General features: G+C 39.0%; 4 protein-coding genes across 6 annotated transcripts; 3 read left to right on the top strand and 1 right to left on the bottom strand.

Moving 5' to 3' along the window:
* Positions 1 to 901: 901 nt before the first annotated feature.
* Positions 902 to 5166, top strand: LOC113723858 (transketolase, chloroplastic-like). 2 transcript variants are annotated; one of them, XM_072078788.1, is made up of 7 exons: positions 902 to 1569; positions 1822 to 1912; positions 2106 to 2163; positions 2254 to 2536; positions 2696 to 2844; positions 2933 to 3086; positions 3808 to 5166. In XM_072078788.1, the coding sequence occupies exons 1-7, from the start codon at positions 1036 to 1038 to the stop codon at positions 4774 to 4776; spliced, it is 2238 nt and encodes a 745-aa protein (XP_071934889.1). In that variant the 5' UTR covers positions 902 to 1035; the 3' UTR covers positions 4777 to 5166. The 2 variants fall into 2 exon arrangements, with proteins under 2 accessions (XP_071934889.1, XP_071934888.1); XM_072078787.1 differs by having other exon boundaries at positions 2058 to 2163.
* Positions 5167 to 8768: 3602 nt separating this feature from the next.
* On the top strand, positions 8769 to 16629 carry LOC113723856 (lysine-specific demethylase ELF6-like). 2 transcript variants are annotated; one of them, XM_072078785.1, is made up of 8 exons: positions 8813 to 10373; positions 10938 to 11016; positions 11196 to 11263; positions 12036 to 12186; positions 12448 to 12523; positions 12587 to 13010; positions 13859 to 14152; positions 14386 to 16629. In XM_072078785.1, the coding sequence occupies exons 1-8, from the start codon at positions 9197 to 9199 to the stop codon at positions 16398 to 16400; spliced, it is 4284 nt and encodes a 1427-aa protein (XP_071934886.1). In that variant the 5' UTR covers positions 8813 to 9196; the 3' UTR covers positions 16401 to 16629. The 2 variants fall into 2 exon arrangements, with proteins under 2 accessions (XP_071934885.1, XP_071934886.1); XM_072078784.1 differs by having other exon boundaries at positions 8769 to 10373; positions 12448 to 13010.
* Positions 16630 to 19081: 2452 nt separating this feature from the next.
* Positions 19082 to 20513, top strand: LOC140036632 (GCN5-related N-acetyltransferase 8-like). Its single transcript, XM_072078783.1, has one exon. It carries the CDS (start codon positions 19426 to 19428, stop codon positions 20149 to 20151), a length of 726 nt encoding a protein of 241 aa, XP_071934884.1. The 5' UTR covers positions 19082 to 19425; the 3' UTR covers positions 20152 to 20513.
* A 1359-nt stretch (positions 20514 to 21872) lies between these two features.
* Positions 21873 to 22844, bottom strand: LOC113725792 (GCN5-related N-acetyltransferase 8-like). The gene has a single exon (XM_027249152.2). It carries the CDS (start codon positions 22723 to 22725, stop codon positions 22009 to 22011), a length of 717 nt encoding a protein of 238 aa, XP_027104953.2. The 5' UTR covers positions 22726 to 22844; the 3' UTR covers positions 21873 to 22008.
* Between the last annotated feature and the right edge of the window lie 323 nt (positions 22845 to 23167).

Here is a 23167-nt window from a genome sequence, read left to right as displayed (position 1 = left end):
CATATATACTTTTTACTTTCACATTACATTATTATTTAACATTTTAGTTGCTTAGATTATTTCTTTCCTTTTTTTTTTTTGAATGAAAATTTTTTGTACGAAGTCAATTTCGCAAAGAGATAAGATTGCAGGAAATAAGTTACAAGAACACAAAACTCTTTTAACTTTTCCCTCATACATTAGCAAACTTGATCAAATACAGTGACAATCAATTATCATCGTTGAAGATGATACATTAGGTTTTGATTTTGTCAAAGGCATATATAAGACATGATTGCCTCGAATTCTCTCTTGCTAAAACATACTCCCTCCGTCCCACTTTGATAGTCCTGTTTTCCTTTTTCGTTTGTCCCAAATTGTGGTTTACTTTCCAATTGAAGAATGTAGTTGTATTTTAATTTTTCTAAAATACCCTTATTCAATGTAAGTTGTTGTTACTATAAACCTACCCCATTTAATGAGAGTTTATTCTTTTTTTACCATCAATCCAAGTTCCCATAAAGTTGTATTCTAATTAATGTGAGGGTATTTTAGAAAAATAGCTACCTAAATTGATTGTTCCAACAAAGTTAATTACTTTTTCTTAAACTGTGTGAAAAATGAAATTAGGACTATCAAAGTGGAACGGAGGGAGTATTATAATTTCATTAATATTTACACCGACACAAGATATATCATCAACCAAACCATACGCAGATATCAGACATAATTGTATTTAACTTTAAAAAACAAAAAAGGAAGTCAAATGCAACTTGGCAAAAGATAAATAAATAAATAAAGGACTTCTAGGCTTGTAATGTAGCTACCTGTCGCCTCCTCCCTAGTCCAGGCAGGATCATCAATCTGCTGCATGCCTCTTTGCTCTTTCTACGTGTACGATGTGAATATATGTACGCATCTTTTTTTAATTGTGTCATCCAAAATCGACAGATGATCTGGTAATCCAAATCCATATGGTCAAATTCGCCAAGTCGCCGAAGTCTCACCTCCTAAACGGCCAAAATCTGTTTCTGCTTGCCTCCTTTGATCGCAATCATGGCCATCTCTTCTCTTCTCCTCAGGCCCTGCCCTCCTATTCTTTCCACCAAACCAACCGCTGAAAACAGCCACAGATGCTATACGAGCAATAGACTGGGATTGAGGTGTTTAACTTGCAAGAACAGTCTCAGGAAAGAGACTGCAGAAACTTCACCCCCGATCAGTGCAACACTTTTCAGTGATTCCGAGTATAAGCATTCGTGGCTGGAAGAGCTAAAAAGAGCATATCCATCTGAAATTTCAAGCCAACAATGGGAAAATGATGATGAAAGGTTTCGAGAATTGGTGGACAAAAGGGGCGTGGACAATGTCAGAATGTTAATAGTAGACTCTGTGAATCATGCAAAAGCTGGCCACCCTGGAATGGCGCTTGGGATGGCTGAAGTGGGCTATTTTCTATACAGGCATGCCATGAGGTATAATCCGAGGAATCCCAAGTGGTTCAATAGGGATAGGTTTGTCTTAAGTGCAGGGCACGGATGTCTTCTTCAATATGTTTGTCTTCATCTTGCTGGATTTCAATCAGTTCAGGTACATATATATCCTTGATATTTGGATTTCTTTGATTTTATTTTCAACTATGGTTTCTTTAGTGTATATTATCCTGCATAGGTTGATAAAATGCTACCAAATTTAATCATCAATTTTTTTTTATCTATTGAGATATATAGAACGAGAGAATTTAATGTTCCCATAAATACTTGCAATTCTAAAACAGTAACGTAGAAGGAATTACAAGGTTGATTTTCTGACAGGGGATGTTTTTTTAATTGTCTTACCTAGATTGAAGACCTGAAACGTTTAACTAAGCTTGGTAGTAGGACTCCAGGTCACCCAGAGAACACAATTACTGATGGAATTGAAGTCACAACTGGTAAGGAAACTCTAATTGATTGGATTGTTGTCATAGTTGCTAAAGGATGATATACACCATTGCCATCTTTCTTTAGCATATAAGATTTAGCAAATTTTGATCTGTGTCTAATACTTTTTGCACCCTTTATGTCTTGGGAAATCAGGCCCCCTTGGGCAAGGCGTACCCAATGCGGTTGGTCTGGCCCTAGCAGAAGCACACCTGGCTGCTAGATTCAACAAGCCCGATGTTGCCATAGTTGACCACCGAACGTAAGCAGATTTCTAGTCCTCTTTCAACTCATTCAATACTCCTATGAATTTGTAAAAATGCTAACACTGACCTGCTGATTGTTAATTTAGCTATTGCATTATGGGGGATGGCTGTGCTATGGAAGGCATATCACATGAAGCTGCATCGTTGGCTGCACACTGGAAACTTAATAAGCTTACACTAATCTATGATGACAACCACAATACTATTGATGGTTCTACAGACCTTGCATTTTCTGAAGACATATCAGCTCGATTTCAGGCTCTAGGATGGAAAACAATTACAGTGGATCTCAGGAATGGAGAACTGAAATTGTTTGAGAATGCACTTCTCTCTGCTTATGGTGAGACTGAGAAACCGACTTTCATCAGGGTATGTGGGGATTCGCTCAGTACAAGCAAACAGCTTGCTTCCCAGACCTTTCTGTAGATACAAGTCTTGTGATTGAAGGAAACATCAAACGCTTAAACCTGGTCACATTTGTCCTCAATTACAAGATTGCTGAAGTATGAAAATTTTCATGTTTTTCAGGTCAAGACTACTATTGGGAAATTGTCGAAGAAGGAAGGAACTTCGAAAGCTCATCATGGTACCTTTGATGAAGATGATGTAAAACAAATGAAACAAAAGGTCAAATGGGAGAATCAGCAGCCGTTCCATGTGATTCCTATGATCTATAGGTAATGACTCAGTGGAACAGGAGTTTTACCAGTTCAATTTTATAAGAAGCGAAAAGAATGAAGCAGCTCTTTATATAATCTTCTTTAGGGAAATGCAAATTCAGGCGGATCAGGGAGAAAAGTTGGAGGCGATGTGGACATCCAAGCTGCATTATTACCAAACTGCATATCCGGAGGAAGCGGCAGAATTTAATGCTCTCCTTCATGGTGGACTAGTTCCAGGCTGGGAGAGTTCTTTACCGGTGAATATCATGACATTCCTTCTTAGAGTGTAATTTGTCATTTTGGTTGCTTACGTCTATTAAAACATTCTTTTCTCACGAAATGTGAATCAATCAAGTCTCAGCAACTCCAAGTACTTAAAAAACATTAAATGAAGGATGAACCAATCTAGGCAGCATTTAAGATTCATGGAAAAGTTGGGGTATACCTTGCATTCAATTTCACCCTCTACCTCCACACACACACAAAGGATTAGAACTTAGTTTGGCGGAACTTCTAAACCTATTGTCTAGGAGAATTTGGAGGTTGACATTTTGCAGTGTAGATTCAGAGGCCTTTATATATCTAGGTGACGACGGCATCAAATTTACTCCCCTCCGTTGTTCTTCTGTAAAAGATGGAGATCAACTCTTGTTTCTGCCAGGTGTTGCACCCACCTTGCTGCAGCCAAATTCAGTTATAAAGACCACGTTTTTCCTTATTGGACCTGATTTCAGTTGCTTCTGCATCTTTAACTTGTTAAATTTCGGACCATCGATCCTTTTGATGAATCTGAGCAGTCAGCATGTGAATGGTATTCTTTTGGCCTAAATGACAGCATGAAGTCATCTAGTTTGCATCTTATTACAGATGGGTTTAAGGCATTGTCTTCTTGTGTCTTTAGTCTTCCCAACAATACTATGATATCTGCTTATTACTCAGAATATTACCAAACTGATCTCTGATTCTCTTACTGAACAGCAATGGTCAATAACTGACCCAGTGGATGCAACTCGAGGGTATTCGGAGAAATGTTTAAACCAACTTGCTAAAGTGCTACCAGGTCTAATTGGTGGAAGTGCAGATCTTGCCAGCTCTAATAAAGCCTATCTTCATGACTGCGGAGATTTCCAAAGGCAAAATTACAAGGGAAGGAATATTAGGTATGGAGTACGAGAACATGCAATGGGTGGAATTTCAAATGGTATTGCGCTGCATGGAGGTGGTTTAATACCATTTGCTGCAACTTTCCTTATTTTCTCCGACTACATGAAAAATTCCATCCGACTCTCAGCTCTCAGTCATGCTGCAGTTACCTACATTATGACTCATGATTCAATTGGCTTAGGAGAGGATGGACCAACACACCAACCCGTGGAGCAGCTTGCTGGCCTAAGAGCAATTCCTCGCCTATTGGTTTTTCGACCTGCTGATGGCAATGAGACTGCTGGAGCTTATAAGGTAGCTGTTGCAAACAGAGATGTGCCTAGTGTTATTGCATTATCAAGACAAAAGTTGGCAGCTAACGTGGAGGGAACATCCTCAGATGCCGTAGAAAGAGGAGGGTACATTGTAAGTGACAACTGTGGTGAGGAATTACCAGAAATCATACTAATTAGTACTGGATCAGAGCTATGTCTCTGTGAAGCAAGTGCCAATTTGCTGAGGAAGGAGGGGAGGAGAGTGAGGGTGGTTTCATTAGTGTGCTGGAGACTGTTTGATAGGCAACCACAGGAATACAAGGAGGCTGTGCTGCCATCAGGAGTTTCAAAACGTTTGAGTGTCGAGGCAGGCTCGCCATTAGGCTGGAGGGAATATGTTGGGGAAAAGGGCAGCGTGCTTGGTGTGGAAGAGTTTGGGGCTAGTGGCGCATATTTGGATGCATTCAAGAAGTATGGCTTTACAGAAGAAAATGTCACCAGAATAGCAAAGTCGCTTCTCTCCTGTTAAAACTTACAGATATTAGGATGAGTGCACCCGTTTCCGAGAAGAAAGAGATGAGGAAATCTTATTCCTTTCCTAGGTCAAATACATTCCGGCATAATCAAGCAGGCGCAATAGTTTTCTAGCTATATAATGATCTACAAATAAGCTGCTAGTGCTAGGTGGAGACTGGAGAGTTTGCTGGATACGTTTCTGTTTCTGAGAGATTAAGAGTTTGCTGGAAACGTTTTTTTCCCTGCTTAATATCTTTCTCGACTTGATGATCGTACTTCATGAAGCCTGCAATATATGTAAACTACTTGTTGAGAAGAAGCTTTCCAATGTGCAAGTAAGCAATCTACCCTGTCTGGCATAGGAAAATAATGCTCCTCAATTCAGATTTAGGTCGTTTACTCATGATCTGAACCTCAGATACTCATCTTTTCTTCTTCTTCTTCTTCTTTTTAATTTTTATTTGTCTCCTCCTAACAATTTCAGAAATGCCAACTTCAAAAAACCTGCTTATGTATCTGTCAGCCATGAGGAAACAAATTCACTGAAAATACAAGAACGTAACCTGCAATTACGCTCACCAGAAGCCGTTTTAAGTATTACCTAAGCTCATAAAAACTGCTCAAGATGTCCATCGAAATCCTTTCTTGACTAGTTCTGCATCGAAATACTTGTGACTACGAACGCACAATTATTGTTTTTGTAGCACTAGATTACTTTTTCCACAAATCAAAGCACCTCTTGTAGGAAGCGTTATATGCTCTGATTGCATTTCTCGCTGGAACTTTGATAATCAGCACATGCTTAACTCTTGGCTCTAGTAGCTATGCCTCAAAGCTGACCAATTAACAGGTGAATCATTGCCAAAAGGTAAAAGAGAAAACTGCATTGTGTTCATTAGGGGTGCTATGAATTTTGCACCTTTAAAAGATGACGAACGAATGAGAAACTGAGAATACAATCAGTTTCTTAATCAGCGCCTTCAAGAGTTGAAGAGTGGTCCATAAATTGTGCTTAGGTGTATAAATTTCTCTCTCTCTCTATTGACAAGAGAACTCGCAGCCGTTACCCGAGAATGCGTAATGGGTAATACCCTACCAACCACACGGAAAGGTAAGACACATTAGGCAAGTCCTATACAACGGCAGCAGGAGAGATTCGAATCCAGATGTTTCAGGAGAGATTTGAATCCGGATTGACAGAAAGGCATGACACCAATCGCTACCATCTCTTTTTTTGTTTTCTTGGTTTTCATTTTAGAGGATATGCTTCTTGTTGGATGGTCATTAAAAAAAAAACTCTTTGTAATTGTTAAAAAGAATAATACAACAAATAAAATCATGAGATAAAGCTAGTGACCATGGAACATAAGACAAATATTACCAAATACGAGAAGAGTTTGGACAAAAAAAGACAAGTACACGACGTGATTACCTTGGATCCTGAACCCCTTCTTCTGATAACCACTAGCACATCAAAACTGAAAAAGCCAATCAGAAGAACATTCTAATTATAGTCATTAATTGGTCCATTACATCACCAACAAATCTTTGCTATTAAAAGAATGGTAGGTAAACATTGAGAAGCTTCAAGCCTCCAAGAACCATTAAATTAAGCTTCTGTTCTAAATGATGACAAGCGTCTACCCTCAATTTTCTTCATAAAATCCTCCTAACCGTTCCAAAAAGAAATCACAAAAACTTTCTTCCACATACCATGTTAAATTAATCCTATAAATAGTGACAGGAAAGGTAATACTGCCCTTTTAAATATCCACATTCATACTAGTACCAAAGGGACTTAACTATCAAGTATCAACATAAAGGTACTAGAACAAGAAAATGGCTGTGAAGAAAGTGAGTTTGACAGCCCTTTTGGTGTGTGCTTTGGTTTTGATGCTTTGGGTCAACATGATTGGAGCATTATCGGATTGTGCTAAAGGGTGCATGCCCACCTGCATGCAGGTTGACGGTGCCTCGGAGAATGGTTGTTCCCAGGCCTGCAAGCAATATTGTGATCAAGTAAATGGAGATGGTGGGGGACACTTCTGAAGAAGATGGGAATTCAAACCACATCCTTTCTCTGTGGGAAAGGAAAATCATGTTCAGACCTTAATTTTAGGGTCGCGCTTCGTGCAACTTCTGGGATGTCTCCAAGAATTCCACAAAAAATTTAGGTTTATCTTTTTTTTTTTTTGTCCTTTTAGAATGCTTAATTAAGATGTTTGAGAATCAGCAGGGGGCCATGCTTCCTTTGTTTTGTATTCAAATGGTGTACAGCATAGAGGATCATTTTATGTTGTTCTATGATTCAATTATGCATATGAGTCCATCTATACAGAGCGACAGATCACCACATTTTTAAACGATAGACACCCTAATATCTAATTTAGACGCTTAAGTGATTTGAATATTTTAAGAAGCTCTTAATTATTTCTGTGCGGAAGCATGTCGAGGTCTAAAGTTTGTCTGATGCTGATATTGATTGAAAATAATTCAAATGGCTATTTTGCAATAATACTCGACTAATTGTAGTTTTCATCTCTTTTAGTTTAGAGTTAGGCCTACGTTCCAGTATTAAACCATCGCAAGGGGAGAAAAAACAAGAGGAAAATTACTGTCTTCCTATTGGAGATGCAATGAGACGTATCAACGAATACGAATTTAACCGCAAAAAAGAAAAAAAAAATCATGCTCCATGAAATCCAGTCTTATAATAAGTATTAACAAAACTCAAACCTTTATAGCTAGTTCTTGTTATTAACGCTTTCAAAAATTGCACTTTCTAAGCTAGAAGGAGATGGCTAACCCCTTCCATTCTCATGTTTAAAGAGCAAGGCATTTATTCACTACTTTTTTTTTTTTTATGTAAATCTCGAACTTTAAATTAGTAGAAAAAAAAAAAGAATCATTTTACGCGAGCAATATTTTTCACTTGTGCAGTCTAACTACATCATTTATATTTGTACAAAAAAGGTAGATTGCAGAATTTGCCAAAACAAAACTACAAAGCTTCAAATACATTAAACAAAGCCCCATTCAGAAACCATTTTTTTTCTAATTTGTTGCCCTACGACTTGACATAAATCCATGAAACATTCAGTCGTAGAAATTGTACAAGAGTTGTTGGAGTTGTTCGAGGTAACTGTATACATTTAATTATAGAACCAGAATGAACATATGATATCTGCAGAAAGCTTTAGATGCTCAATATTATTCTTACTTAACATATCTGTTCATGCACAAAATTTCTGCCAAATCTCTTAATCTTGGAAGAAGCTTCAAGTTGACCTGCTTACAGAATGTACATTATCCTTGCGCCTCCCCAGTCTAGATTTCAATGGCTTAGTCACAAATTTTGGAGTTTATGCTTTGATCAACTTTAAGAAACTGTAAGTGGAATCATCAAGCCACACATGAATTTCAAGAATTCTTGATATTCTACTTCCATTTCATTTTTTTCTGCTCGACCAAGAACTTATGGATGGATTTCTTTTCTCAATTAATTTTTTCCCCTTCACGTTATTATGTCCGTTTATTCTTAGGCCTATTAAGACAAAACAATCGAATTGGATTTCTTTCCTCTAATCCATCAATGAAAGAAGTTTTTTAATCTATAATTTTTATGTACTCTATCATCTCCTCTCTACACCTAATTGTCAGGTGTAGAATTCAAATTCCGAATCTGACAGTAGACCACAGGCCAACCAAAGTGGTTTCTTTATTCTATAATTATCTCCTGACCACAGGCCAAAACTCGAGTGGTGTCTTTATTCTATAATTATGAGTCTAATTAATGATTATTGGCATCAAATATCAATCCAAACCTGGGGCAAATTAGTCTTTTCAACCCCCATGTTGGTTATCCACGTCAGCAAACCTGTTGGCGCTGTCTCAAAAATTGGGCGGTTAGAACACGATGCACCAAAGTCCGGAACGCCACGCCCGCTGGGGTCCAACCCCTTAATCGTACGGATAAGCAACAGTGTATTCAGTGGTGCAGTGTGCACCGCAGCACACGCTAATAAAATTACGTGCAAATATACTATCCTACGCACCTCACAGATAAAAATTCCTCAGATTTATTGCTCAAAACCTAGATAGAGATTCACAGGTACAACTCCAGCTCTATTCTTGGCAGCTCCTCCTTCACCACAAATTTGCATTTCCAGGTTCTATACTTCATAATTACCATTTTTCTTGAATTCCTGGTTTTTCATATTATATTTCAAAATTTCAATTCCTTGGCCTTTTCTTGCTATAAAAAGTTGGTGAAGTATCAATTAGGTCAAAAACCCAGGAATTATCCCTTCAATTGAGGGTTTTTCATGTATTGATTGATAATGTATTATTGGGTGCTGATTAGATATGACGTTTAATTACATTACGTAAATTGTTGTGGTCGAGCGTTGGATGCATTGAACTTAGATGTGGTTATGGTTTTGAATATTGTGGATCGAATGGGGGCTGTGGAAATACCAAAATGGCTTGAAGAGTTGCCTTTGGCACCAGAATTCCGGCCAACAGATACTGAATTTGCAGACCCAATAGCTTATATATCAAAGATTGAGAAAAAAGCAAGTGCCTTTGGTATATGTAAAGTGATTCCACCAGTGCCTAAGCCTTCAAAAAGATACGTTCTTTATAACTTGAATAAGTCACTTTCCAAGTGTCCAGAATTGGGTTCGGAGGTAAATGTCAGTTCTTCAATGAACATGAATGATGGGGCTGAAGGGAGTAATGGTTCTGAGGCTCGGGCAGTTTTTACAACTAGGCATCAGGAATTAGGTCAGAATGGGAAGAGGGTGAAGGGAGCAGCTGGGAATCAGTTGATAGGAGCTCCAAAGCAAGTATGGCAAAGTGGGGAAGTTTATACATTGGAACAGTTTGAAGCGAAGTCAAAGAATTTTGCTAAGAGTCAACTAGGGGTGGTTAAAGAGGTTTCCCCATTAGTTATAGAAGCAATGTTTTGGAAAGCTGCTTCAGAGAAGCCCATATATGTGGAGTATGCGAATGACGTGCCTGGCTCTGGATTTGGAGAACCAGAGGGATCATTTCGATATTTTAATAGGCGAAGGAGGCGGAGGCGGAAAAGGGGGACTTTCGATAGAAATAACCAAGGTAGTTCCTGTAACAATGACCATGTAACTAACTGTAGCAGTACTGTGAATTATAGTAGTGTGGATAAGGATGCACAGGCATCTAACTTGCATTCAGAGGTTTCTGGAGCATCTACATCGCTACCATCCATGTCATTGGACCAGTCTGAAAATTTTTCTGATGGAAAGTTTTCAAATGCTAGTAATGAGATGCATGGAACAGCAGGTTGGAAGCTATCAAACAGTTCTTGGAATTTGCAAGTAATTGCAAGATCTCCTGGGTCACTGACACGCTACATGCCAGATGATATACCTGGTGTTACTTCTCCAATGGTTTACATTGGAATGTTATTCAGCTGGTTTGCTTGGCATGTTGAAGATCATGAACTTCATAGCTTAAATTTCCTTCATACGGGCTCCCCAAAGACATGGTATTCAGTTCCAGGAGATTATGCATTTGATTTTGAAGAGGTCGTTCGCCTTCAAGCTTATGGGGGAAATACTGACCCTTTAGGTATGTTTGTGCTTTCAGTTTCAGATTTATATGAAGGAAAAGTGCCAAAATTGATATTCTTTCAGTTTTATCAAATGTTTTTTGGTGCTCAGAGAAATTTGTACGAAAATGTAAATAACCACAGCTCTGGAGTGCACTTTGCATTGCTGGTAAAATATCCAGCTAAAATAGTTGCATTTTCTATGCTGTTTTTTCTCCATGAAGATGGAAGAATCACTGTCTGAAGTGCACTTACTCTATCTTGTTCTATTTGTGGACGTCTCTTGAAATATGCTTTAGCTGTCAGCCTATTTCTGGGATGAAAAATTGGAGCTGAGATAAAAATTGCATCATCTCCTTAGTTTTTTTTTTTTTTTGAGTGATCATTCTGAGTTCAAAGAGAGAAGTTTGATTTCATGATTGGAGGTTAGAGAATGTTTTAGCAAAAGCTTGGTTTTGTCAACTGCATTGGTCATGGAGTTTCTTTTGCTTCAACTGGCACCATAAAGTCTTACATTGATTCTTTAAGATTTCCTGCTTTTGTGTATTTTCCCTGTTTAAGTTCAGTTGTTTGTAAATTTTTAGATGCACTGACTCTCCTGGGTGAGAAGACTACTCTTTTTTCACCAGAAGTTATTGTTGCAGCAGGCATCCCATGTTGTAGGTGGGTTGTTTTCTCTAGAACCATATTCAGTTTCATTTAATCTCTTTATTCCTATAAACTCTTGCATAATGAGGCTTGACAGGAACTCATACTGATTTATTGGAGTTCTGAGCTACAAGTATGATAGTGGATGATTCCAGCCACTAATAGCTAATTACTGGTCTTGTCATCTTTGCTAGGCTAGTTCAGAATCCTGGTGAGTTTGTTGTGACTTTCCCAAGGGCTTACCATGTAGGATTCAGCCACGGTAAATTTCTCTCCTTATAAGAGTATTCCTGTTCAAATTATGTATAATGTTTCTTTAGTTTATTGTTTTACTATGCATTACCAATTTTCCACCTTTGACAACTTAGACCAAATGTTATTCAAGCTGGAGTTCTGGGCTCTTATGCATAGTGATTTAACTGCTTGCAAACTTCCATGAGATTTACTTTTATAATCATCTGTAGACTACAATATGTTACCTTTGTCAGAAAATTGTTTTTCTAGTAGCAAGTGTACGTTAAACCTTGACATGGTCGGGGAGAGCTGCAATTTTTGCTTCTACCATATTCACACTTGTTGGCCATACTATTTTTCAGTCACCAGATCTTTGGTTGCAATGTCTGTTGCAAGTGTCTTAGATATATGTGAAACAGATATTATTGTTTTCTTTTCAATTTTCCATTTCTTTTTTTTTTTCCCAGATGTAATCAGGAAGTGGTTTAGGACATTGTAGAATAATATATCCAATGGGGTTATGGACAGTGGTACTATTAGTTGTGTCAATCAATTAGCACCTAATGTTCACAGTTTGAATATTTTGAATATTTCACATGCAAAGATTGTTAGAGATTGTGGCATGAAAAATTGTGGTATAATCAGGGGTTGCAAGATGGTACACAGTGTTTTAACCATTAATCTTTTCAAATATTGTTCTGTCACTATTTGTAAATTCCATAAAAATCCTTGCTGTTCTATATATTTATGGTGGCCTTTTATTCATTATTATGACAGTGTATGTTCATTTCTGGTTATAGGTTTTAATTGTGGAGAAGCTGCAAACTTCAGTACTCCTAAGTGGCTTACAATAGCCAAAGAAGCCGCTGTTCGCAGAGCCGCGATGAATTACTTGCCCATGCTTTCTCATCAGCAGCTGCTATACCTGTTGACAATGTCTTTTGTATCAAGGTCAGATTTTGTCCTCTTATTTAAAATGTCCACATAACTTTCTTAATCTACTTGTAAGTTGTTCATCTTATTCAGTTTTATGGGCATTTCCAGCTTTCAGCCTTGCTTGAGGCTTGGTTGTTCAAATATTTCAACTTCCACATTTTCATTTACTTCTGTGCATTATAGGTTCTTTTTCTTATTGCCGACAGGGATACCATATGAATTGGTTAGCGACCTGTAATCATAAGTTTGACGTAGTGGATCTATTTTGAATGACAGAGTGCCAAGATCCCTACTACCAGGAGCACGAAGCTCTCGTCTCAAAGATCGTCAGAAGGAAGAACGCGAGCTCTCGGTAAAGAAAGCATTCATAGAAGATATTTTAAAGGAAAACCATCTGCTAACTATTCTTCTTCAGAAAAATTCATCTTATCGTGTGGTACTATGGGATGTGGATTTGCTGCCAGCTTCAAGTAAGGACTCTGAATTGTGCAGTACTGTTGTAACTGATGGGACACAAAGAAGAGAAGACAGTCATCCTGACAACTGCAGTAACCAAGATCTTTACACGCAGATGAGCTTGTATATGGACACTATTACTGATTTTTATGTAGATGATGCTGATGACATACAAAATGATTATCAAGTTGATTCTGGAACTTTACCCTGTGTTGCCTGTGGTATTCTTGGTTTTCCTTTTATGGCTGTGGTACAACCATCCGAGCAAGCATCGAGAGACCTGCTGCCTGAGGATCAGGCTATGACTCAACAATTAGGAGTTTGTCAACCAGCGGGTTGTAAATCCTTGGATCTTGATTTTAGGGCTGAAAGCTGTATTCCAGGTATAAGGCTCACAAGACAACCTTATATGTGATTTTTTACATGTATGCTTCTTTGTCAAACCATGAAATTCATTTTTGTCTTATGTTTTTTCTCTTACTTTTGGAGTCATTCTTTCAGTGTCATATGGTAGTAGGTGGTTTACAGAGTAGGTTGGTAAGTTGCGATACTAAGTGAAATACTTGCCTTTATTGTCTATTGCATGTTCTGAGTATAATATGGAGTGTTTTGAATTCTCCATTCCTTTTCACCTTGATCTGATTGTGCAGCTCTTTTGCATGGTCTTATTATGACATTACCATTACAAGCACTTTGTAACAAGTTAAGTTATTTGGTATGTGGCTTACTATCATGAAGCTGCCTACGTAAGTTCTCCCAGTGAATTCCAGTGTCTTTTCACATGTGGAGAACTTCTTTTAGGATTTTCATCATGGCCTGCACTTTGGTTGACTTTAGATCTTTCTGTCTTATTATTAGTTATCACGGAACATTCTGCAAAGTACATTATATTATATTATATGCTGCAAAGTACAAATTTTAAGTCCATATTTTGAGTTATACGTCCTGAATAGCTGGTTTGCTGCTACTTTCTGTTTGTAATGGCTGATTTGTGTATATGCTTTGTATTTACCTCTCAGTTTGATGTATTAATGGGAATATATCATACTGGACAGCTTCTTGTTCAGATTTAAATCTATCAGTTTACTTCTATGCTGGTGCATTAAATTTTATCTTGCTAAGATACTGTAGATACATGAACCAAGGTGCCGAACCTTGGAACAGTCGATGCATTAGAATTGAACAACATGAAAGGTCATTAATGCTGACAGTGGGTCTTAAAATGCAACAGAGACAAGAAAGCCAGTTAAGAAGAATATTAACCATCCAGATGAAGCATCTCCTTTTGCTGAATCAAGCCCATCCACTTGTTCTCATATGGAGGAGGATGCCCTGTCTGTAGACATTAATACTTCATCATTTCCAGTGCACGTAACGGCTTCTTCAGCAGTCAAGTTTGACGGGGGGTGGAACCTTTCAACTGGCTATTTCAGACCTCAATTGTTCTGCCTGGAGCACGCAATTGAAACCGTGGAGCTATTGCGCCCCAAAGGTGGTGCAAATGTGCTTGGAATATGCCATTCAGGTAACAATAGATTGATGAATTTCAGTTCATTATTAGATAAAAATGCATGAAGTGGATCGCTCCTGTCTTTTCAACCATGCTAAATTTATGTTGTCACCCTAATGAAAGATTTTGCTCTTCTCCCTTCTCCACTTGACGAAGAAATGACTGGATTGTACTTCATTATCCTTCTTTTGCATGTGAATGTCGCTTATGAATTGGATAAAGTGGTCCTCGGTTTTCAATATTTGTAGACTTCCAGAAAATAAAAGCACACAGTGCAGTTGTAGCGGAGGAAATTAGCATCCCTTTTAACTACAACGAGATTCCATTAGGAAATGCATCCCAGGAAGACCTGTACCTGATTGATCATGCAATTGAAAATCAAGAAAAAGATGAAGGTGCACAAGATTGGACCTCAAAATTGAATCTCAACTTACGCCACTGTGTAAAGATGAGAAAGAACTTCCCATCCCAGAAAGTGAAGCATGCATTGGCTTTAGGTGGGTTGTTTTCTGATGGAGTTCTTCACTTAAAGGCTTTGAAGTGGCAATCCAGGAAATCACGTTCAAAAAGGAATGCAGATCCTACAAACTTTAGCAAGCCATCTGTGAGCATCCAGACTGAGAAAGTTGAAGAACCGGTAGAAAAGTCGGGAAGCAGAATGAGTAGGAAACTAGGTCAAGTAATGATCCAATATTATAGGAAAAGACACAAGTCGAAGCCTCGTGGTTCTGAGGGAGCCATTAAGGCCTTGGTGGTTTCTGAGAAACATCCTTCTGATGAAATTTCAGGTGCTGACAGTGGAAATTGCAAGGAAAAGGAGAGAGACATGTCTATGAATACTCATGTTAGAGTTGAAGGTGCAGGGAAGGGCGCTTCAGGGCCAACTTGTTTGGCCTACAGTAGGAAGTCTAAGTTGCGGAATGAAGGTCAAAAAGTTGTATCAGGTGGAGGTCTGAACGAAAATCTTTCTCCATTGAAACTTGTAGATTCTTCTATTGCTACTAACCCAGTGGCTGGGAATATAAATGTTCATACTGGAAGTGGTATGTCAGACGAACTTGTCGAGCTGAATAAAAACTACGATTTACTTTTGAAGGACTCCCACAAATTGTCCATGATCAATGTTGCCGAGGAAACTGACGAAAACCATGACTCAGTAAATTCTGAAAATTCTGCAGGTTCACTTGGCATTTCTGTTTATGATACTGAAAGTTCTGAAGTGATGAGGGAGGATGAAATTGTCTGTCGAATCAACATGGCAAAGATGACATGTGATGTCGTAACAACAAATGAATCTGAAAGGAAGTATCACAGAAATGCTGATGGGGATGTTCTCATGAAAGAGGCCTCTGAACCTGCCCCGTCATGTCCTCATGCTGATGAATCTTCTGGGGAAAGGTGCAATCAACAAGTTGAGACAACAGTTCTAGATAAATGTCAAATGAGCAGTGGCGAAATGGAGAAAGAAATCTCCTCAATGAAGGGAGCTGATCGGGAAAGAGCTGTTTCAAGTGATGTTCTGACATCGAATACATCTAACCCTTCCTTGACGGAAGAACTTGAAGCACCTCGAGAGATGCCTGCTGATGATCAACAGCAACGTGACAATCAGAGTTGCACCTTATTTGAGAACAAGGAGGTGGATGATGCAATTTCTACCCTAGAACAATTCCAACATACTGAAAAAATGAGAAGCAAAAGAAAAAGAGAAGTGGATATCCAAAATGAAGATCAACCAAATTTTGGCAGCTTCAGTAGAAGTCCTTGTGAAGGTCTAAGGCCAAGGACCAAAAGAGATGCTGCAGGAGACACGACTGGTGCCGAAAAGCCCTTTGAGGATTTAAGCAAAGGAAGGAAGGTGAACAAGCATTTAAATGGTTCGGATCTGCACAAGCACAAGAGAGAGCAAAAGAGATGCTCTCACAAGTGCAGCATAGAAGGCTGCCGAATGAGCTTCCAGACCAAGGCAGAGCTAGTCCTACACATGCGTGATCGCTGTCCAGTACAAGGGTGTGGGAAAAGGTTCAGCTCCCACAAATATGCAACATCTCACCAGCGGGTTCATGATGATGATAGGCCACTAAAATGTCCGTGGAAGGGGTGCAGAATGACATTTAAGTGGGCTTGGGCAAGGACTGAACACATACGAGTCCACACCGGGGAGAGACCATACAAGTGCAAGGTTGATGGGTGTGGCCTTAGTTTCAGGTTTGTATCAGACTTCAGTCGGCATAGACGGAAAACTGGCCATTATGTCAACTAACCAAATAGGTTAGTTTTTGTAACATATCAGATCGGGGTTGGTGGATTCTTGGGGTCAAAAAATAGACCTCAAGAAGCATGTAAAACGGGAATGCTCTGGTCATTCGGCTTTTTGGAGTAGGGTGGGGTAGACTCTTTGAAATGTACATTGCTTTAGCTTAGAATGATTGCTCTGGTAGTGATATTCGTCTCGTCTCAAAAAAAGAAGCATAGATTTGATATTTCATGGATAGTGGATGCATGTTCTTGCTTATTTTATTTCATGACACCTGTCTTTTGTTTTGTGCACTGGTTTTAGTCGCACAAGGAAACTGTAAGGCTCCAAATTAAAGTAGGCTCGTCTCGACTAATCATTAATGATCGATCATTTTTTTGGATGCTTTAGTGAATGTCCAGAATGTTTCTGCTTAGTCAAGTTCTTCCTTGGCCAACTAAACGGTCCCTGTTGTCTTCCAGTAAAAGCTGCTGAGTGGGGACTTTTACTTCCATGCCAGTGATGTTGGGAAATCCACGGCAACATACCAATCATGGTTCGCCGGCCGAATCATAACTGGAACGGAAGGGATCGGTACGGTACCGATCTTCGAATTGCGGATATGATAATATCATATCCGCGATGACTCGTTCTGACTCGGTCGATATTGACTGATTCGAATCCGTGATGCATGATATCGGCAGATATATTCGAGTCAACTCGGAGTCGACTCCGATATTTTTTTAAATTATGTCTTTTTTAGTATTTTTTAATTTTAGTAATTTTTTCAAAAATTTTGGAAACTTTAATGTGTTATAATGTTTGTATCACATGATATTCAATCGATATGTCGTGACGGACATGAAACAATCGAGACCGCGACCCACGGTGAACCATGATACCAACCCACCCGTCATCCCAACTGACAAGGGATAAGCGCATATTTTTAACACCAACTTTGTACCTCGTAGGAGGTGTTCCGAGCAACCGCTAGTGTCTCAGGATTTGATCTTAGCAGCTTATAAACACTATAGCCACGTGTGATCTCCCGATTTGGGAGCGAGAATTGATTGGAAAAACAGATGAACCATGAGAGGAAGGCTTGTCCTTGCTGGCCGACAGAAAATTATATAATTGAGTGTAGAACGATAAATTGCTGCATGGATACTGCATAATGTCCAAAGTTGTGCTTATATGTCTGAGGAAGAAGAATCCCAATCATGTTCGCAGCTTCTTTAAACTCTCTAGTCTCTTACATGTTAGGCTGGTGTTATTCAAAAAACCAATTAAATCCGATTTCTTGATTAATCTTAGGATGACGATGGAGATGGGTACCAATCCCATGGAGAGTTATAAAAATCTTAGAAATGACAATGGAGATGGGTACCTATCCCACGGAGAGGATGAAAAACTTTTCTTTTCCACTTTAAATGGGGCAAGACAGGATGGATGCTCTCGTCCTACCTCGCGCTGTCTCCCATTTAAATTAATTAATTTAAATAAATAATATATACAAACACACGAGCATAATCTAATAATAGGAGTAATGAGCGTAGAATATTGATTAATTGAATTATGTTTTTTTTTTTTATACTTTGAATATAAAATGTTTGAAGAAAATAAGAAACCTAAGCTACCAAACCCTTACACTATTTTCCTCTTTTATTTTTTTTTTCTTTTTCCTTACACAAATTAAGGAAAATGAAATATAAGAAATGAAAATAGTGGCATGTAAGTTTCAAAGTTGGGTCTATTCTATATGCCTCGAAAGAATATTAGCGGATACCAAATTACTGTTTTTAACTTCTACAGAAACTCTTTAAACTCCAAAACCACTTCACTGTACAACGCCAGTAAGGATTAGATATTAAACGCAACTTCTCTGCAAAATGTGATAGGCGACATCAGACACTAAGACCAGGAAAAAAAAAAAAAAACTATGGAATATGGATTCCAGAGTTACTGGCTTCTTCAAGAATCAGCGAACATTTTAGTTAACAAAAAGAATAAAGAAGCAAAGAAGATGAAGAAGCCAATTTGCTTTTTGGCATCGGACCAAAGCAGGAATATTCCCTTTCCCTCCTTCTTTTCAACGAAATGCAACTACTAAACGTCAACAAATCTGCAACTTTGACGTCTCTATTCTCGTCCGCAAGTCTTACGCAACAGACCAACATTTTTCTGCACATTTTAACCAAACCACTACGAAGAACCAATTCCTGATCCACAAAATGCAACCATCAATTTCTTTCTTTGTTTTTTGAACTTTTGCTTAGATTTTGAGGAAAGTAACCAAACCATTATTGAGTTTTGAAATTCTGAAACTAATGATGTAGCACAAGAAATCCAGTCGTTGTCTCCACTTTGTGGGGATTATTAGTAAAGGTTGGGATTACTTTTTAATCTTCCAAGCTCAAAGGCCTAAACACTGGATTGATTATGTGCTAACCCACTGCGTGTTAAACGACTAAATATAGACCAGACAATGACGACTTTGACATGCGTCGCTGTTAGTTAGTGTGTGGCAATTCTTTCCAAGAACTACTGAATATAGACGAGACAACAATAATAGAATATGACTTTGAGGTGATTTAATTTACTTTGCTTAAAACAAAATACATCTTGGTTTGATTTAAAAGGGTTCAACGTTCCAAAACTTCATACTCACCTGTCAAAACAGTCCATTCAATGCTGCTGCCAAATGCTAATGAAGTACGTAGTAGTAAAGTTCAGATGTGGCTGCTCTCAAAACTTGAATCATATCTCTTCGAAATTGTCCCGAAGGTCACTCTGGCTGCTGCAACGAAGTTTGAATGCAACAGATTAGTCCTACTTGTTTTCTTCATTCCGAGCTTGAAATTGGAAGCAAGTTGATTTGGTTGTATTATTACCATTATTGTATAAAATACTCCAATCCAATCATGCAAAAACTTTGGAAGGGGATTATTAGGTAATTGTTTAAAGTCTAAAGGGCAACTTCCCAACCACGCTTCTTTAATCTGATTTATTTTACCACCACTTCCAAACAAACAAAAAGCCAAAAAAAAAAAGCATGGCAGCAGCAGCTCCGCAGCCGCCACCGCCGCCATTCCTGGCCACAATACCCGAAAATACGGTCCCTGAAACCGCCCCATTCCGGCACCCATTGTATGCCCGCATCCGTTTAGCCACCATTTTAGACGTCCCCCACATCCATAAGCTCATCCACCAGCTCGCAACCTTCGAACGCCTCGCCCACCAGTGCACCGCCACCGAAGCCTCTCTCGCCGCCACTCTCTTCCCTTCCCCGAACCCACCTCTGCCCTTCACTTCCTTCAACGTTTTCATCCTCGAAGTCTCCCCTGACCCCTTCCCACCACCTGCTCCTCAGGAGGACACGACTAACTCTTCCCCGTTGCTCAAAACTTTGCATCTGGACCTCGCGAGTGAAGACTCGGAGAAGGAAATTTTCCGGTCCGAAATCGGAGGCGACGTCGTCGTGGCAGGATTCGTGCTGTTCTTCCCAAAGTACTCGACGTATCTGGCGAAACCCGGGTTTCACATAGAGGATTTGTTCGTGAGGGAGCCTTATAGGAAGCATGGATTCGGGAAAATGCTGATAACGGCGGTGGCGGGGCAGGCGGTGAAGATGGGTTACGGGATGGTTGAATGGGTGGTGCTGGATTGGAATGTGAATGCTATTCAATTTTACGAGCGAATCGGCACAAAAGTTTATCAGGACAAGAGGATTTGTAGGTTGACTGGAGAGGACCTTGACGTCGAGGGGTCTGCCAAATGAGTCCATTTCATTTTGTTTCTAACCAGGAGTCATATGGGATGGCATTGGCAGCATGAAGCTCCGTCGTCTCCTATGAAACAATAATGTATGTCGTTAGTTACTTTCATCGAGGATTTTGATATCCTGTTACAGTGAAGAAGAAGAAGCCAATTTGCCTTGTACAAGATCAAATTAGGCCATCTCAGCAGCCTGAGGGGGGGAGATCTTTCTTCTGATCACCCCTAACCATAATTATTATTAGTAGGAAGAAGAGTCAAAAAAACAAAGGCTTCTTTTTGGTAATTCTAGAGAAGCTTGGCCATAAACCGCTATTTATGTAATCTCTTCAAAGACGCTATCGAATTGCCTTGATGTTTTTGTTCCTTCCTATTTAATCATCCATTGCTTAATTAATGGTATTTCTGGATTGCCAACACTAATCATCATGTTTCGGAGACGAACAAAAGAGAGCTCACATCGATAAAAGAGAGGAGCACTATTTACAAGCTTTTGAGGTTAAAGCCTTAAAGGAGAGAGAAATGCAGCAACTGAGAGCTTTTGGGGTGCTGCAAATTATTAGGGGTGGCAAAACGGATTGGCGGGTCGAGTTGAGAGTCGGATATAACAGAAAATCTGTTGATCCGAACCCGAAAATTTCGGGTTGGCGGGTCAACCCGAAATGACCCGAAACTTAATTTTAATTTATTAATTTATCATTGTAATTTCTAATATAATCAATTTTGTGCAAGACTAATTACATAATCAAGTAATAAAAATTTAATTAAATAATCCCAAACCAAATCTAAAATAAATTAAAACACCATAAAAGTATTTTATCCCAAATCAAATATAAAATAAATTAAAACAGTATAAAAGTAAAAAATAATATAATACATTATTTATCCAAATATAATAATTTCAACTTCACACAAGTTAAATAAATTCATTTAAGATTAAGTGATTAATGCCTTTGGAAAAAAAGAATAACTTAGTTTAGTTAGAAAAAATAATTTTTCTGTTAATTAAATTATTTTTAATTCGTAAACGGGTTATCGGGTCATATCAGGTCACCAACGGGTTGACCCAAAATTTGATCCGTTTTTTTTCGGGTCCATCGGGTTCGACCAAATTTTGACCCGAACTCGCAAAATCTCAACCCAAATCCATTAATTTCGTGTTAGATTCGTGTCGTATTTTCGAATCGTGTCGAAAATTGCCACCCCTAGCTGCAACGCTGCTTGCGCTTGGTACAATTGTCAATCAGCACTATGAAATTCAAGAATCTTAACGCCGACGGCAATAATAATAATATTACTATATTAGAGAGGAGACAGCAAATCACATCAGAAAAATTAAAAGAATCCTCGTACAAAGCTTTCTCGTCTTTCTAAAGACAGATCAGACATCTCCCGACTCTTCTAGTTCCATCTCCCAATTATCGCATACTACTATAAAGATTGTTATTAATTCCTTCCTACACAGTACACAGCACACCCATCCATCTTCTTTATTCCATGGAAATTGATGTTTTATCCTGGCAGGGCTTCCCCCATCTTTTAATCCAGCTGCACCTTTCTTCATACAAAATGCTTGCTTGCTGACTAACTAGTATGTATCGTATAGGTATATTTTTTTGTTTTACCAGACATGGGCAGTAATGCACATAAAAAACCATTGGAAAAACTTCCGAGATTGAAAAAGGGGAATTGCATTTTAATTAAACCTTTTTTTCAGATATCAGAAACATAAAAGTCGTCATCATCATTGATCATACTCGTACAAACCCGAAACGGGAGAAACAAACAGCGCAAAACAAAAGGAGAAAACTAATAAAATTCCAAAAGATGGATTGGAAACATGGGATAATTTATCAAAAGATTAGATGTTAAGATGAGCAAAAGCCTCGAGGGCATCTCCGGTCAACCTACAAACCCTCCAGTCCGGCTGGATTTTTGCACCCATTTGCTCGTAAAACTGAATAGCATTCACATTCCAATCCAGCACCACCCACTCCACCCTCCCGTATCCCATCTTAGCCGCCTGCGCCGCCACAGCCGTAAATAGCATTCGTCCGAACCCTTTCTTCCGATATGGCTCCCTCACGAACAAATCCTCAATATAGAACCCGGGTTTCGCCAGAAACGTCGAATAGTTGGGGAAAAACAGCACAAACCCCGCCACAACGACGTCGCCTCCGATTTCGGATCGGAAAATGTCCTTCTCTGAGTCCTCAATGGGGAGGTCCAGATGGAAAGTTTTGAGAATAGGGGAAAAATTAGAGGGGTCCTGAGGAGTGGGTGGAAAGGGGTCAGGGGAGACTTCAAGGATGAAAACGGTGAAGGAAGTGAAGGGTGGAGGTGGGCTTGGGGAAGGGAAGAGAGTGAACGCGAGAGAGGCTTCGGTGGCGGAGAATTGATCGGTCAGGCGCTCGTAGGTGGCCATTTGGTGGATGAGCTTATGGAGTTGGGGGACATCGAAAATGGTGCCTAACCGGATGCGGGCAAAGAGTGGGTGGCGGGGCGGGGCGGTTTCTGGAACGATGGTCTCGGGAATGGCAGCAGGGGAGGGAGGTGGTGGCGGTGCTGCCGCTGCCATTTCTTTCTTATTACTATTTACTTTTTCGAGTTCAGAGAAAATGGAAGAGTCACACTGCGAGCTCTGTGCTGTGCGGTTTTTCGTGGGATTAGAGGTTTTGTAGTTACTTTGAGGGGTTTTTGCAGGCATATATGTAAACTTTGAGAACTTGAAATTGCTATTTTATTCCCTTGGGGACATTTTTGGATTTTCATTCATCTCCTTAGGTCCAATTTTGGGTTGATTAGTTATCGAATCAAGAACCAAGCAAATCAAGATCAAACAAACTCTTATCAAACTGAGTCCAATTCGATATCGAATAATTTAATTTATTTTTTAATCCTGTTAATATATAGTGTCTAATGATAATCTTATCAAATTGAGCTTCATTTTGAATATAGAATAATTTAATTCATCTTTCAATCATATCCATATATAGAGTGTTGCATCCATACTAGAGGAA

The sequence above is a fragment of the Coffea arabica genome, chromosome 2e (assembly GCF_036785885.1).
Source record: "Coffea arabica cultivar ET-39 chromosome 2e, Coffea Arabica ET-39 HiFi, whole genome shotgun sequence".
NCBI lineage: Eukaryota > Viridiplantae > Streptophyta > Magnoliopsida > Gentianales > Rubiaceae > Coffea > Coffea arabica.
Note: the sequence above shows the minus strand (reverse complement) of the source record. Positions and strands in the feature narration are given on the sequence as shown.

Bases quoted from the DNA above. Each gene is read 5' to 3' on its own strand.
- LOC113723858 (XM_072078787.1), top strand. From the start codon at position 1,036: ATGGCCATCTCTTCTCTTCTCCTCAGGCCCTGCCCTCCTATTCTTTCC. The intron at 2,537-2,695 runs GTATGTGGGGAT...CATGTTTTTCAG, and splicing joins AGAAACCGACTTTCATCAGG to GTCAAGACTACTATTGGGAA. The intron at 3,087-3,807 runs GTGAATATCATG...CTTACTGAACAG, and splicing joins GCTGGGAGAGTTCTTTACCG to CAATGGTCAATAACTGACCC.
- LOC113723856 (XM_072078784.1), top strand. From the start codon at position 9,197: ATGGTTTTGAATATTGTGGATCGAATGGGGGCTGTGGAAATACCAAAA. The intron at 13,011-13,858 runs GTATAAGGCTCA...AAAATGCAACAG, and splicing joins GGCTGAAAGCTGTATTCCAG to AGACAAGAAAGCCAGTTAAG. The intron at 14,153-14,385 runs GTAACAATAGAT...CAATATTTGTAG, and splicing joins GCTTGGAATATGCCATTCAG to ACTTCCAGAAAATAAAAGCA.
- LOC140036632 (XM_072078783.1), top strand. From the start codon at position 19,426: ATGGCAGCAGCAGCTCCGCAGCCGCCACCGCCGCCATTCCTGGCCACA.
- LOC113725792 (XM_027249152.2), bottom strand. From the start codon at position 22,725: ATGGCAGCGGCAGCACCGCCACCACCTCCCTCCCCTGCTGCCATTCCC.